Below are 15,675 nucleotides of genomic sequence, written 5' to 3'. Positions count from 1 at the left end.
TCAGTCATGAAATGGTGGAGCAGACTCGATGGGCCAATTGGCCTAATTCTGCTCCTATATCTTATGATCTTTTGGTCTTATGGCAAGGATATTGGTAAACTATTTAAGACCGAGTTGTAGAGAAATGTCTTCATTCAAGGAATTGTGTATCAATAGAATTTTCAACCGAAGAAGAGCTTAGGCTAAATCATTGGTATTTATAAGCAAGTGTTAGATACCAGTCTAAAGGCTAAAATGATCAAGAAACATAGGGAGAAAGCAGAACCAGTGTACAGAATTTGGATGATCAATCATAATCACATTGAATGACAGAACAAGCTTGAAGGGCCAAATGACCTACCTTCTGAAGGGTTTTTGTCCAGGAATGTCAGCTGTACTCTTTTCCTAGATGCTGCCTGGCCTGCTGAGTTCCTCCAGCATTTTGTGTATGTTGCCCTAATTTCTACGCTTCTATTAAAGTAGAAGGGCAATCTAAATGTGGAACCATATCAAGGGCAGGAAAAAGTGGGGGGAAAAAATCTCCCTGCATATATTTAAACTTTTAAATGGTATTTTGATTCTAAAAGTAAATTAAATGATTCCTGTAAAGTTTCTATTCGGGTAAATTTAATGATTTTCAAAGTCTTTGAATGGTTGTAGTAAGACACAATATATAGGAGCAGACTTTCAGCCCACCATTCCATCCTGGCCGATTTACTATCCCTCTCAATCCTGCTTCTTGCCACAACCTTTGATGCCCTGACTAATCAAGAACCTATCAACCCCTGCTTTAAATGTACCCAATAACTTGGCCTGTACAGAGTCACTGCTCTCTCCAATGTCAGCACATATTTTTCTAGATAAGGGGCCCAAAACTGCTTACAATACTCCCCATCCTTGCTTTTATATTCTAATCCATTTGAAATGGATGCTAACATTACATTTACCTTCCTTACCACTGACTCAACCTGCACGTTAATTATTAGGGGATCCGGCACAAGGACTCTCAAGTCCCTTTGCAATTTTGGTCTTTCAATTTTCTCTCCGTTTAGAAAATAGTCTACAAATTTATTCCTTCTACCAAAGTGCATGATCTTACACCTGCCTGCACTATATTCCATCTTCCAATTCTTTGTCCATTCTCCCAATCTGTCTAAGTCTTTCTGCAGACTCTCTGCTTCCTCAACACTACCTGCCCCTCCACCTATCTTAGTACTGTCTGCAAACTTGGCCACAAAGCCACCAATTCCAAGATCCAAATCATTGACATGCAACGTAAAAAGAAATGGCCCAGCATGGACCCTTGTGGAACACCATCAGTCATTGGCAGCCAACCAGAAAAGGTGCCCTTTATTCCCACTGTTTGCCTCCTGTCAGTCAGACAATCATCTTTCCATGTTAGTATCTTTCCTGTAATACTACGGGCTCTTAAGTAGTTTAGCAGCCTCATGTGCAGCACCTTGTCAAAGGCCTTTTGAAAATCCAAGTATACCACATCAACTGATTCTCCTTTGTCTACCCTGCTTGATATTTCCTCTAAGAATTCCAACAGATTTGTCAGGCAAGATTTCCCCTAAGGAAACTATGCTGACTTTGGCCTATTTAATCATGTACCTCCCAAGTACCCTGAAACCTCATCCTTACTAACAGAGTCCAACATCTTCTGAAGTCAGACTAACCGGCCTATAAATTCCTTTCTTCTGCCTCCTTCCCTTCTTAAAGAGTGGAATAATATTTGCAATTTTCCAGTCCTCCGGAACCATTTGGGAACCTAGTGATTCTCAAAAGATTATTACTAATGTCTCCACAATCTCTTCGGCTATAATAAATAAATCTATTCATGTACATACCTGTTAAGAACATGGTTCCATCTAAGCCACATTTTACATCTTTTATAAAGATCTGCTCCTCAAAAGTTACTTTCATTGGCAAGCAGCTATTGTCATCATTCCCAAGCCCTAGTTTGCCAAATTTTCCATTACCCCATGAAAATACCTGGAATGAAGTAAAACAAACAAATTTAATTGTTTCAACAAAAGAATAAAACCTTAAGACATAGGAGCAGAATTAGGCCATTCAGTTCACGGAATCCACTCCGCCATTCCATCATGGCTGACTTATTATCCCTCTCAACCCCATTCTCTTGTCTTCTCCCTGTAACCTTTGATGCCCTGACTAATCAAGAACCTATCAACCTCTGTTTTAAATGTACCCAATGACTTGCCTCCATGGCTGTATGTGGCAACGAATCTCACAGTTTCACTACCCTCTGACTAAAGGAATTGCTCCTCATTTCTGTTCTAAAGGGACGTCCCTCTATTCTGAGGCTATACCCTCTGCTCCTAGACACCTCCACTATAGAAAACATCCTCTTTATGTCCACTCTATCCAGTCCTTTAAATATGTGATAGGTGTCAATGAGATTTCCCCTCCCCCCCCCATCCCATCCCATTCTTCTAAGCTCCAGCGAGTACTGGCCCAGAGCCGTTCAACACCCCTTATATGCAAACCTTTTCATTCCCAGGATCATTTTCATGAACCTCCCTAGACCCTCTCCAATGCCAGCACATCCCTTCTTAGATAAGATGCCCAAAACTGCTTTCAATACTCCGTGTGGTATAACCAACACTTTATAAAGCCTCAGCTATGTCTCGAAGATGAAGGATCTTCATCTCAACTAATTTCAGTTTTCCCAGAGTGAGTCAATTAGTTTTGATGTTCAAATTTATGCCGGAAATTATTCAGTCAGTGGAAATTATTCAGCAGTAATAATTTCATGCTTCAGTTGTGCAAATACAAAGCACAATGTGTAACAGTCTGTTCTTCACAGAATTTTGGACTATTTCAACATACAGGGATCCACCCCCATCAACCCCCTCCCCCCACCTCCCATACTTAAGATACCAGAGCTCAACTTTAACCTGGTTATTTCTCACCTCATTCAAGATTTTATCCTTTTATTCAGCGACTAAATCTAACATTCACCAGCGTTCAGCAATGTTCTAGAAACAATTCAAAATAATTTATTCGCTGGATCAACAGGCACTTGCAGTAATGCAACAGAAGTACAATGTTTTGAGCCAGCATTTTTACGGTTTTCATACAAACTCAACATTGATAACCGTGTTCGGACCAAGTGAAGTAATCTTTTAAATCTCTGCAGAATGTATATGTGTGACGTACATGTGCTTACATGAGAGATAGAGAGGAAGAGTTACTGTGTGTGTGAGTGAGAGTGCGTGAGTGAGTGAATGAGTGAGTAAGGGTGAGTGAGAGGGAGTGAGAGTGACAGCGAGAATGAGTGTGAATGAGAGAGAGTGAGAGTGACAGCGAGAATGAGTGTGAATGAGAGTGAGAGTGACAGCGAGAATAAGTGTGAATAAGAGAGAATGAGTGTAAGTGAAGGAGTACGAATGAGTAAGTGAATGAGTGAGTGAGGGTGAGTGAGAGTGAGAGTGTGAAGAATGATTGCGAGTGATTGTATGTGAGTGAGTGTGTGTCAGTGAGAGTGATTCTGAGTGAGAGTGAGTGCCAGTGAGTGTGTGAGTGAGAGTGAGTGTGAGGTGTAGTGAGTAAGTGGATGAGTGAAGGAGGGTGAGTGAGGGTACATGAGTGAGTGAGTGAGAGTGTGAGCGAGTGAGTGTGTATGAGAGTGGGTGGCTGTGTGTGTGTGTGTGTGTAGGTGTTGTATGAGAGAAGAGACAGAGTTTGAGTGTGTAGGTGTATTTGTCAGTGAGTGAATGAACAGATTGAGTCATTAAGAATTTCTAGGAAATTTCAGATTGTTATCATAATGCTTTTGGGTAGAATCACTGATGTGATGAAAATAAAACCAATAACTTCACCAACATAAAGACGATAGGCTGGCTTTTTACAGTTTGCCAAGGAGATAATAAATCTGCCCATTATCTTCCAATGTGAGAACACCAATAGTTCCAGCGAACGGAATAAATGGAAGTGACAGAGAATTGGAACCCATCGAGGTGTATAATAGCATTAATAATCTGGCTGAAGATTCATAGCACGTTGGAAATTATGGAGCAATTTTAAGATGCAGCATTCACAGTGTGCAAAGGAACACAAATCAGGAATTTGGGGCACAGAAGTTAAAATTAATGAATGGGAAATTTTGCGCGACGTAGCTGAATTCCCAGTTACATGTGAGCCCACAATAGCTGGCAACTCAGATAGGAAAATGGAGCAGAGAGCGTTCAGAAGTATTCACGAACACGGAGACCCCGGAATACAATACCATGGGTACAGACTATTTGACAGGGCATCCAAGTGTTGCTTCCTTAAAGGAAGAGTACAGCATTAAACATAGATGCTTCTTGGCAGGACAAATTAAGGTTGTGAACTTTTAACAATTTTCAGTAATTTTTTAAATGTTAAGTAGTTTGCAAACACCTGAGTGAGCCTATGTCGATGCTCCAGTGTAACTCCACCTCCTTGCCTAATGAAATGACTGTCGCATTACTTCTGTTGCAGGCTTATGCTCCTCACCTTAATGTCACTGACCCTTCTCTTTATGTCAGAATGCAATACAATGACTCTGTCCACCTTTACATGAACTATATGGCAAGGCAGCCCCAGATCAATCTCAGCACCTCTACCTTTGCTTTGGTGTCCCCAGCATCTGCTCAGCAGCTGCCCTTGTAGCTTATGTGCCTGCTTATATTGCACTTTAACTTTAGAATTTTGCACAGGTGTTGAACAATGAATATCAAACAAATTTAAACAGCATGACCTATGACAGTTTAAAGTGTTGCATTATACATAACTTCTGTTTCCAATTGACACAACCATACTTTCAAAGTTTTTTGTCTCATTCCCAAACCTCCCTGTGGTCTTGTCCTATCCTACCTGCGTTATCTTTGCCGTCCAAACACGCAAGCTGCATCTTCCGTTTTTTTCCCTCTCTGTCGCACTGAATTTACTGGTGGTGAAGATCAGTAACTCCCCAATTAAGACCAGCAGGAAAATCACACTCAATAGGCTGTCCTTTCCGTGAAGGCTCCTTCTTGCTAAAAACAATAATACTCAAGTTTCTGAAACAAGCACTGAAAATCAGTTTACTCACCTCGCCATCACCGCTGACACACACCACATGCTGCTGACCACATGCAATGGCTTGGACGTTTACACCGAGCAGGGCCTCAATCAAACAAGGCCTGGAGGTGCTGAAAAAGTCCCCGTGCCCCAGGCAGCCTTGGGCTCCATCTCCAGAAGTCATTACAATTCCATTGTCACTGATAAACACACTGAATCCACGTCCACAACTGGCTCTGAGAAAAGGTAAAGGATTAAATCTTAGGGAGGCACAGAGGGGGTAGAAATTCCATTTGGACAGTGATGTAAAAGCAGCATATCATCAGTCTGTCATCTTCTCCATCTAACATCCAGTACAATTGTTTAATGACTTCAATAAAACTGAATATCAATTTCTCTTATTTCCAGTAATTTTTCTTTCCTCCTCCTTCTCTCCTTTTCCATTCCCAATTCTGGGTCCCCTCTTCTCCCTTCTCATCTCCTCACCTGCCCATCACCTCCCTCTGGTGCCCCTCCTCCTTCCCTTTCTCTCATGGTCCACACTCCTCTCCTGTCAGATTCCTTCTTCAGCCCTTTACCTTTTTCACCTATCGCCGCCCAGCATCTCTCTTCATCCCCCCTTCCCCGCATTCACCTTCCCCCTCACCTGACTTCACCTATCGCCTGCCTGCTTGTACCCCTCCTTTCTCTCCCCCGACCTTCTTATTCTGGCTTCTTCCCTCCTCCTTTTCAGTCCTGATGAAAGGTCGCAGCCCAAAATGCCGACTATTCATTCCTCCATATCAGGGGTTCCCAACCCTTTTAAGGCCATTAAGCAAGGCATCCAGGGACCTCAGGTTGTGAACCCCTGCTCTACATAGATGTTGCCTGACCTGCTGAGTTCCTCCAGCATTGTGTGTGTGCTGAACTAAATATCTGACAGGTTGGATAGCTCGGAGGAATGGTGCAGTAATCCTTATTTTGTATTATTGTCAAAGATGAATTTTGATCCATAACCTCCTGCATGTATGTATGCTTGTGCACAAACACACACATACAAGACACACAGAAAAGTTTTCCTCCCCACCCTCTCATTAAGACAAACACAAGCTCCCCTTTTTCACTTTCAGTCTCTTCCTTTGCCAGAGGATTTATCCTACCTCCTAAATGACTCAGCTCTCTCTCTTTCTATGACAGTTTTCCAAGTATGAACGTCCCCTTTGTTTTATCGCACCATTAGCAAAAAAAGCAACAGAATCAGTGTGCATGGACTGAGCGTACAGCCAGAGACTTCTTTCCCAGTGCGGAGTGGGGGCATAATTTTAACGTGTTGGGAGGAAAGTAGGGGGTGGGGATGCCAGAGGCAGCTTTTTTTTAAAACACAGAAAATGGTAGATGCCTGAAACATGCCTTCATGGGTAGTAGTAGAGACAGATACATTAGGGACATGTAAGAGACTCTTAGATATGCACGTGGTTGAAAGGAAAATGGAGGTTTATTTGAGAAAGAAGGGTAGATTGATCTTGGAGTAGGTTAAAGGGTCAGCACAATATCGTGGGTCGAACAGCATGTGCTGTGTGCACTGTTCCAGCACTGGATCATCTGCTCCCAAGCAACATAGGGTTAGATGGAGACTTCCTGAAAAACAAATTCCCCACGGAAGCTTTATCCTCCCATTCCTCAGATTTTAATTCCATTTCTCCAGTAGTCATAATTAAAGTCAAGCAGTGGAATTTTGCTATTAGCAACATGTCTGTTGAGTAAATTCTCCCTACACAACAATAATGAAAATGAGAATAGGTCTCTCCACACGGACTAACACTTCATATCATAGATGTTCACTCCATTAGTCTGTTCAATATTTTGTTTGAATCCCCGATTTAGTTTTAAACACTAATCAAACATGGTCTTTTGTTGAAAAAGCTATATCCATTTTGTGAATCTCTCAGTGACTACTGTGAGAAGAATGGGAAAAGTATTTGCTTATAAAATGGTTTCAGCAGAGTGAGATTGATCCAAAAGGGAAAATAACAGAGACGGAATAATTTACTGACCAATACTCAGCTGAAACACTGCTAACTTTCACCATGTTGAATATAGCACATAATGCCCAACTATCAGAGACTAGGAGATAAATCTGCCATTTATGTCTTTTTTCTTCACAGGCTGCCTTGGTCTACAGCCTCTGAACCTTGTGCTCGTAAACTTTATTACCTGGCAATAAACTTTCCTTTGAGGGCTTCCACCAGCTGGGGTCGTGAACGTGATTGCAAGTCTCCATGACCAAGCTGGCCTTTCAGATTGCTTCCCCATGTGTACACAGCTCTCTCCACAGTGACTGCTATCATGTGATTGTCAGATACCGTGACCTGGAAGGGACATGCGGAGACTGGGTAAACTTTTCTTCAGACTTATCCGTTTAGAAGCAGGAAGGTATACCTCAAAGCATGTCGGAGCTCTTGTTTTTATTTAGAGATTCAGCATGATAACAGGCCCTTCTGGCCCATGAGAGCGTGCTGTCCAGTTACACCCATGTGCCCAATTAACCTGCTAACTGAGCGGGGAAGGGTGGGAGGAAACTGCAGGACCCAGAAAAAACCCACATGGTCATGGGGAGAATGTACAAGTTCCTTGCAGACTGCGGTGAAATTGAACCCAGGTAGCTGGCGCTGTAAGAGTTAAACTTATGCTACTGTGCAGTCCAATATATTCGTACATCATACTAGATACTGTGAATGGTGACCAAACACAAATAAGTGTGATCAGCAACTGTAAAACAACTGGGATTCTCATTCAATACAGGAACAGTTGGACAATTCTGTTCTACATACTGTATACAGCAATTATCACTGTATGCACACAGGTGCTATATGTGACCCAAGGTTTTGGATGCAGCTTGGGTGCCCTGGACGAACCCCCATTACTTACTTACTGCCCATTATGTCTTTGGTGTTTAGAGCAGCAATGAAGGTTCTCCATCCCTGGCGGTGTTCAGGGCTTCCTTCATCATGTCAGCAGCTTCTTCTTGGTTTTCACTACTGTCAGTCACACAAGTCCCGGGTGGAGTCTCAGGAATACCGTCCCATTCAGATGTAGGAGGATTCTTCATTGGTGTTTCCGTAACAATTTTGTTTTTACCAGTCAGGGTTGTTAGCCCTCAGATGAACCCCCGAACCTGGAGGACCAGTGGACCACTTTTAGCCTGGACTCTACCCTTTGATCTGTTTGGCCTACCATAAAGCCCTGACTCCAGCTAGCAAGGCTCTCTGGGTCATTGAGGCACACAAGCCTCCAAACCATGAGAAGGTTGTGGTCCTCTTGGAGGCAAACTCTGATTGCAATATTCTTATCCACGCCCAAAGACAAGAAGGATTATCAGTAAAGGATCAGCTACCCAGTCCACAGTATGGTTAGTATGGTTTGGGACTAGATAGGGCATTAGATGCCTCCATGGATCCCCCCCCTCCCCATATGTCCCCTCATTCCATCTTCAGGAGAGCATGTGCCCACTGTACATGCATACAGGCACTGACGCCCCAGGCCAATTTGAAGTTCCCCGGGAACAAAAGAAGTATGGATTTGTCCAGAGCTCTTCACCATCCTCAGAATATCGTAGAGGATTTTTGGACAACCGCAGTAACCAATGTGAATAATCCAAACTTCCTCAAGTGAACAAGTGACTCATTAGTCTGCTGATGGTGGCCAAGGGGAGTGGGACACCATAGAATCATGTTACATCATAGAAACCCATTTAACCCACCACTGGATTTTGTTGGCTCTTTGTAGACCAGTCCAATTAATCCCACTTCTCTACTCTTTCCTCAGAGTCCTGCAAGTTATTTCATCTTAAGTCACTGTCCAATACCCTTCTAAAAACTCTGATTTACTCTGTTGCCAGAACATTCCAGATCACAGCTACTAACTGTTTCTTATAAGATCTGTATAATCTGCCCAACGTCCTGAATCTGTGCCATTTTGTACTAAAGCTAATAGGAACAGTATCTCTTAATCTAACATGCCCAAATCAATCAACATCCAGTCAGTCAGTGGGTGCCGTCCCGAGTCCGGGGTTGGCGGCTATGCACCTCCATCTTCTTCGATCTTGCAACATCCTGTATAGCTCATCAAATCTCCTATCTTCTTTGCTCCAAGGAGAGTAACTCCTGCTTATCCAGTGTAACCCATGAGCTAAATCATCTCATCCCTCTCAAGTCACTCTCGCACCCAGTAGGATTTTCATGGTCTTGTTAATAGAGGGCCACTACAAAATGAATATATCTGTCTTCAAGCAAGATTTTCATATGTATAAGACTATTCTTGACCATGGGATGTTGCTAAGAGTTTTTCTTTTAGCTAGTAAAGTGCTTTTGAATTGTTGTCACCATTATAAAGCAGCATCCACATTGTGCATAGTAAGGTCCCATAAACTGTAATACAATATTGTCTGGATAATCTATTTATGTCTGGATATGTGGTAGAGGGACAGCATGATGACATAGTGGTTAGCACAATGCTCTATGGTGTCAGCAATTGCTGATCGGGGTCCAATTCCCACCGTTGACTGTAAGGAGTTTGTAAATTCTCCCCATGACCATGTGAGTTTCCTTCCACATTCCAAAGACGTACAGGTGAGGGTTAGGAAGTTGTGGGATGTTGGCTCTGGAAGCCTGGCGACATGTGCGGGCTGCCCCACCTCCCCCTCCCCCAGCCAGTGCTTGGACTATGTTGGTCATTGACACAAACAACACATTTCACCCAACACACATCAAAGTTGCTGGTGAACGCAGCAGGCCAGCCAGCATCTCTAGGAAGAGGTACAGTCAACGTTTCAGGCCGAGACCCTTCATGGCTGAGTACATTTCACTGTATGTTTTGATGTACATGTGACAAATAAAGATAATCTGACTTGATGCAACACATGTTGAGAGATAAGTATTGGACTTGACATCATGGAGAATTTTCTTGGTCTTCCTTGTGTTGCATTGCAGGATCTATTACACCCAAACGTGTCTGACATTTCTCCCTCATATGAACAGGCATACTTAGCATCTCAGCCAGGAGAAAAAGTAAACATTGCAATAATGCAACATCCTGTCTGTACCTCTCCGGTGTGTCATGTTAAATTATAAACCTAAGTCCTGAAGTAGGGCTGGAATACCCCACTTCCTTAATCATTAAAGAAAAGGAAATCCTTAATAATCTAGAAAACAAAGTAATTCCCGACAAATCCAGCAATACTGAACCATTTCACTAATTTTTAAAATAATTCATCAATTTGATTAAATCTAACTTTTCACAATTTATTTACAGAAATGATTTGAGAATTAGATAAAGGAAATTCTCAAAGGGGAAAAACATTCATCAGCAATTTGACAAAATGCAGGAGTTCTGATAAATCTCACATCAGAAACCATTTTACTAAGTGTTGATCATTAAACTCCAAGAGCTGGCTCATTAAATGGTCAGCATCGAAAGAGAATTTGCATTGCACTAGGCAATTGGTGATATTATTATCTACATATTTCAAAAGCATCGCTAGCTTTTGCGGAGCTGGTTAATGCACAAGCTTTCAAACATGAAATGATTTTGATAGTTTATTGCTCTTTTAATCAGACTATTTATCTGGGATATAACCACTCTGCTCTCTAAAGTGAAATAAGACTCAAGTTAATTTCTGATTGGTGTAGTAGCCTCATTGGAAGTATTATCCAATACCTCATAACTGTTAATATTAAAGCTTTCATAACGAAATACTATTAATCAGAGCCATGAATTTACAATGAGAATTATAGTCAGTGGAGCATGCACAGCAGTGGTTAAACATGAAAATCAGGAAGTTATTGAGAAATCCTGCTCCCTTCATGGGATGTGTTATTAGTGTGCAACAATAGAGTGGGCAATGAAAAAATACAAGAGTAGCAGCCTGGTATGGCCAGAACAATCTGGAGCTAAATACGCTCAAGACTGTGGAGATGACAGTGGACTTCAGGAGGAGCCCCCCAATACTCCCCCCACTCACTACTCAACAGTATTGTGTCTGCTGTGGAGGCCTTCAGGTTTCTGGGTGTCGCAATCTCCCAGGACCTGAAGTGGACACCCAACGTGGACACTCTTATCAAAAAGGCTCAGCAGAGGTTGTATTTACTACGTCCACTCAGAAAGTACAACCTGCCTCAGGAGCTGCTGATTCAATTCTATTCAGGAATAATCCAGTCTGTCCTCTGTTCGTCCATCACTGTCTGGTTTGGATCAGCTACCAAACAAGACAAGAATAGACTCCAAAGAACCATCAGGGCTGCAGAAAGAATTATTGGTGTGAAGCTGCCCTCGATCCAGGACTTATCTGCATCTAGAGTCAGGAAGCGAGCAAGCAGCATCATTGTAGACCCATCACACCCTGGACATCACCTGTCCCAACTCCTTCCTTCTGGTAGGCACTTTAGATCACTGTATGCCAGGACAAATAGGTACAAGAACAGTTTCTTTCCGTATGCCATCGGTCTTATGAACACTTGAATTTTAGTCTATTATAAATCAAGTCCACCTGTACATACACAGGTATACCTTATTGTATATAGTTCACGACTATTTGTACTATTGTATTGTTTGCTTTTTGATTCTGTACAGCGAGTGCTCAGGGAAACCGGCATCAAATTCCCTGTGTGTCCACAATCTTGGCGATAATAAAGGATTCTGATTCTGATTCACATTGCGCCCTCAGAGTGTCCCAAATGCTCTTACTTAAAATGGTACCTTCTTATAGTAGCCACTGCTGTTTCAAGGGATATGTGGCAGCCAATTTGAACACATTGAAGTAAACCATGAGACAGATAAGAAGTGCTTGTAGTAATGTTCGTTAGATAATAGATTTTGACTGAAATATCAAGGAGACCTCCTCTTCTCTTCTTCAGAATAGTGACTTGTATCCTTCACATTCAGCTGAGAGTGCAGATGGGTCTTGTATCTGCCCGGAAGCAACTCATTGGTGGATATGGATGCAGAGGGAAAAGATTTGAAGTTTGCACAGTGGTTGGAAGTACAATGAACAGAGAGGAAGAATGGGATAGATTTCAATAAAACATATACATGGGGGAGTGGTGACATGGTGGCATAGAGATTAGCATAATGCTATTAAAGTGCCAGAGACACAGGCTCAGATCCGCACTGTCTATAAGGAGTCTGTACATTTCCCCCCTATACTGCATGGGTTTCCTCCAGCTTCTTCAATTTCCTCTGATATTCCAAAGAAGTACGGGTTAGTAAGTTAATTGGTCCCATGGGTGTAACTGGGTGGTGCGGGCTTGTTGGGCAAATAAAATAAATTTAAAAAATAGAGGCTGGTGGAAAAGCTAGACATGCAGCAGTTTAACAGAGAAAGTGCAAGGAGATTCATGTTGGTGAGAAGAATGAAGAACTGAACTATTCTAAAGGAGCTGAAGGAAGAAAAAGGCCAAGTGCATATATTTGTATCTTTTAGAGGTGGGGGGGTGAAGGTTAGAGAGGGGGAGGGGGAAGGAAGAGAGAAGAGGAGAAAGAGGTTGAGAGGGGGAGGGAGAGGTGGGAGAAGGAGGAAGGAGGAAGAGGTGGGAGAGTGGGGAAAGGTGGAAGAGGAGAGGAAGAGGTGGGAAAGGTTGGAGAAGGGGGAGGGGGAAAGGTGGATTTGGGGGGAATAGGGGGAAGGGGGGAGAGGGGAGGGGGGAAAGGTGGTGAGAGGGGGGAGAGTTAACATTTCAGGTATCTGATGAATGGTTATTGACCTAAAATATTAACCCAGTCTTTCTCTTCACAGATGCTGCCTGATCTGCTGAGTATTTTCAGCATTTTCAGTGTTTATTGCATATTTCCAACATCTGCAGTTCTTTAGTCATCAATGTCATTATTCTGTACAAGCATGATACTGGATGTAAACACCAATGTTTAAGGCAATGGATTAATGCTGGCATTACACAGGAGGTTGTCACCCAGATATTCATTCGTAACTTTGAAAGAAAACCACTCGTAAAGTGAGGGGGAGAAAACCACCTCTGATCACCAATACTTGGATCTATACACTGGCAGCTAGTTGACTGACCCTCCCACAGGCAGCTGAAGACAAATTTCTCCCTTGATGTCTTTTTATATGTCAAGTGACACAATAAACAAAAATGGAAGTTCAGGCTTTAGATATTTCCTTTTGTAAGATCTCCCGCTCTCAGAAGCAGATCATTAAACTTAACAGATAACCGAATGAACATTAGTTTCCCACTCCCAGTTTGAGGATGCAATCTGGAACTAATGTCTGCAACCTCTGACCTCCCTGATGTTTGCTTTTCTCAACCAAATCTTTTTCTTGCTGATATATTTGTTAAAGGGTGCAAGGTTAACAATAATAAAGGAATATAAATAGCAAAGCACTGCCTCATTTTCACACTGGTAATTCTTAAGCCCAGAGACGAGATCAGCGGCTCAAGAATGTCACCCCACTATAGGAAGGATGTTGAGGTTTTGGAGAGGGCACAGAAGAGGTTCACCAGGATGCTGCCTGGTTTAGAGGGCATGTGCTATCAAGAGAAGCTGGACAAACTTGGGTTGTTTTCTCTGGAGCGGCAGTGGCTGAGGGGAGATCTGACAGAAGTTTATAAGATTATGAGAGGCAGAGCTAGTGTTGACAGGGAGTAACTTGTTCCTCTGTGGTGGAATGTCTAATTACAGAAGGCTTGCATTGAAGGTGATAGGGGGTAGGTTGAAAGCGGATGTGAGGGGTAAGTTTTTTACTCAGAGAGTGGTGGATGCCTGGAATGCGTTGCCTTGTATGGTGGTACAGGCAAGTAGATTAGAGGCTTTTAAGAGATGTTTAGACAGGCACATGAACATGAGGAAGATTGAGTGATATGGACATTGTGTAGGAAGGAGGGATTAGTTTTTGGGTGTTTTTGATTTGCTTTTTAGCTGGTTCGGCACAACACTGTGGGCTGAAGGGCCTGTTCTGTGCTGTACTCTTCTATGTTCTAAGAACTTAAATCGCAGGGGCTAGGCAGATTAATAGACCGGCACAAACTAGATGGGCTGAAGGGCCTGTTTCTATAACTCTAAGAGCAGAGCATTCACCGAAAAGGATCACCATGAAATTTAGTCATGTTGTACTGCTTTTTTTTGTGGCATCACACATTTGAAGGTCTAAAGATTGTGCCATCCCTAAAACTTGATCAAAACATGTTTTAAAAAATTGTGTGTTACTTCACTTCCTTTAATTCTTTAAAGCATTGGTTGTAAAGGTATTAGGGAAAAATTCATCTTGATTGGAGGCAGAATGTCATGTGGAATACATCCAATCAGAGCTAGCAACTCTACTCTGGGGTCCCTGTGCCACAAGCAACATTATTTACAGCTCAGTCCTGAGTAATTCTTCTCTGGAGGTTTTCACCAGCTACTCCCCATTCACAGCTGTGTGGCACATCCCAAAGTAATCAAGTTTCAACCAATTCAGGAGGCCAAAAGCAAAGCAAAATCCTATTTTGCATATAAATTATTTATGAAATTCACACTAAGTACAGCAGTGCAATAATTCATGTAAACCACAAACCAAAGCAGGAGAGTGCATGCTGTGCAAAACATTATCTACAACACTGCTAATTCCTGGGTCATCTCCCCCTCTACTGGTGAAAGAGCCACGCACACTCTGAGTGAAGCTGGCTTTTTGATGCAGCTCAGGAGGCAGGGCTCCTCCTGTTGGATGAGGAAAAATAACCATATCCACAGCATTTACTTTCCAGATTAATGCCTCCATGTTTTTCACAGCCACTTGGCATTCAAAACCAACTGCACATTTGTTAAAAAGTTGACTTTTTAATAATTGGGCACAATAAAAAAGTTAATTTAATAATTCATAAAATACTTTGGTCTGATTTTCTTTCATTGCATTGCATAATCTAAAAATACTGACATTCTTAAAAGATAACTGAGAAGACTAAACTCATCATCTTTAACTTGTCATGAACTCCATCTTCTAGACACTTCCTCTATTCCTCTTTCTGGAAGCTGCCTGATATTGAACTAGACTATCAACAACCTCATGGTCATATTTAAGCCAGACCAATCAATGCCTTGACTTTACATCGTGTCACCATTATAATTAACTTCTCCACCTTCTCAACATCCCTAGACTGCTCCTACCTCAGCTGATAGTCACAAGAGCAGTGGACTTCAGGAAGAGGAAGTCAAGGGAATACACAACAGTCCTCATCGAACGGTCAGCAGTGGAAAAAGGTGAGCAGTATCAAGTTTTTGGGTGAAAAGACCATACGGTGGCATTCATCATTAAGGACCCCCCAAATTCAGGACATGTCCTCTTCTCTGTCTTCATATTACTACCACACTGAGGAAGTACAGAAGTCTTAAGGCACACACTCAACCCATGAAACACTACCTCACTATTTTATATATATATATATATGTGTGTGTAAAATTCTGAACTGTTTTGCTTTGAAGATGGTAGAAATGGCCGGGAATGAAAATGAAACAGTTTCACTACTTCAACAAGTAGGAACTAAGAAGAATTTGAAAGTATCAACAAACATCTTGAATGTTGCAATGAAACTGAAGATTTGGAAGATGCAATCATCAGTTTCCTCTAAGAGTCCAAAGATATAATGGTTGGTAGGTTAATTGGTTGTTATAAATTGTCCCGTG

The 15,675-nt window shown here is 42.1% G+C and overlaps 1 protein-coding gene across 14 annotated transcripts in view; it reads right to left on the bottom strand.

The window, feature by feature from the left end:
- LOC140209741 (serine/threonine-protein kinase Nek9-like) overlaps positions 1-15,675 on the bottom strand; it is a 193,122-nt gene that overhangs the window by 124,828 nt on the left and 52,619 nt on the right. For all 14 annotated transcript variants that reach the window (XM_072278143.1, XM_072278145.1, XM_072278148.1 and 11 more), the window contains 3 exons: positions 7,222-7,376; positions 5,060-5,264; positions 1,830-1,974 (listed from right to left, as the gene is read on the bottom strand). In XM_072278143.1, coding sequence (XP_072134244.1) covers positions 1,830-1,974; positions 5,060-5,264; positions 7,222-7,376 — 505 coding nt within the window. The remainder of the gene's footprint in view (positions 1-1,829; positions 1,975-5,059; positions 5,265-7,221; positions 7,377-15,675) is intronic.

Source organism: Mobula birostris, chromosome 14 (assembly GCF_030028105.1).
Source record: "Mobula birostris isolate sMobBir1 chromosome 14, sMobBir1.hap1, whole genome shotgun sequence".
NCBI classification, from domain to species: domain Eukaryota; kingdom Metazoa; phylum Chordata; class Chondrichthyes; order Myliobatiformes; family Myliobatidae; genus Mobula; species Mobula birostris.
The sequence above is the reverse complement of the archived record's forward strand: the minus strand, read 5'-3'. Positions and strand labels throughout refer to the sequence as shown.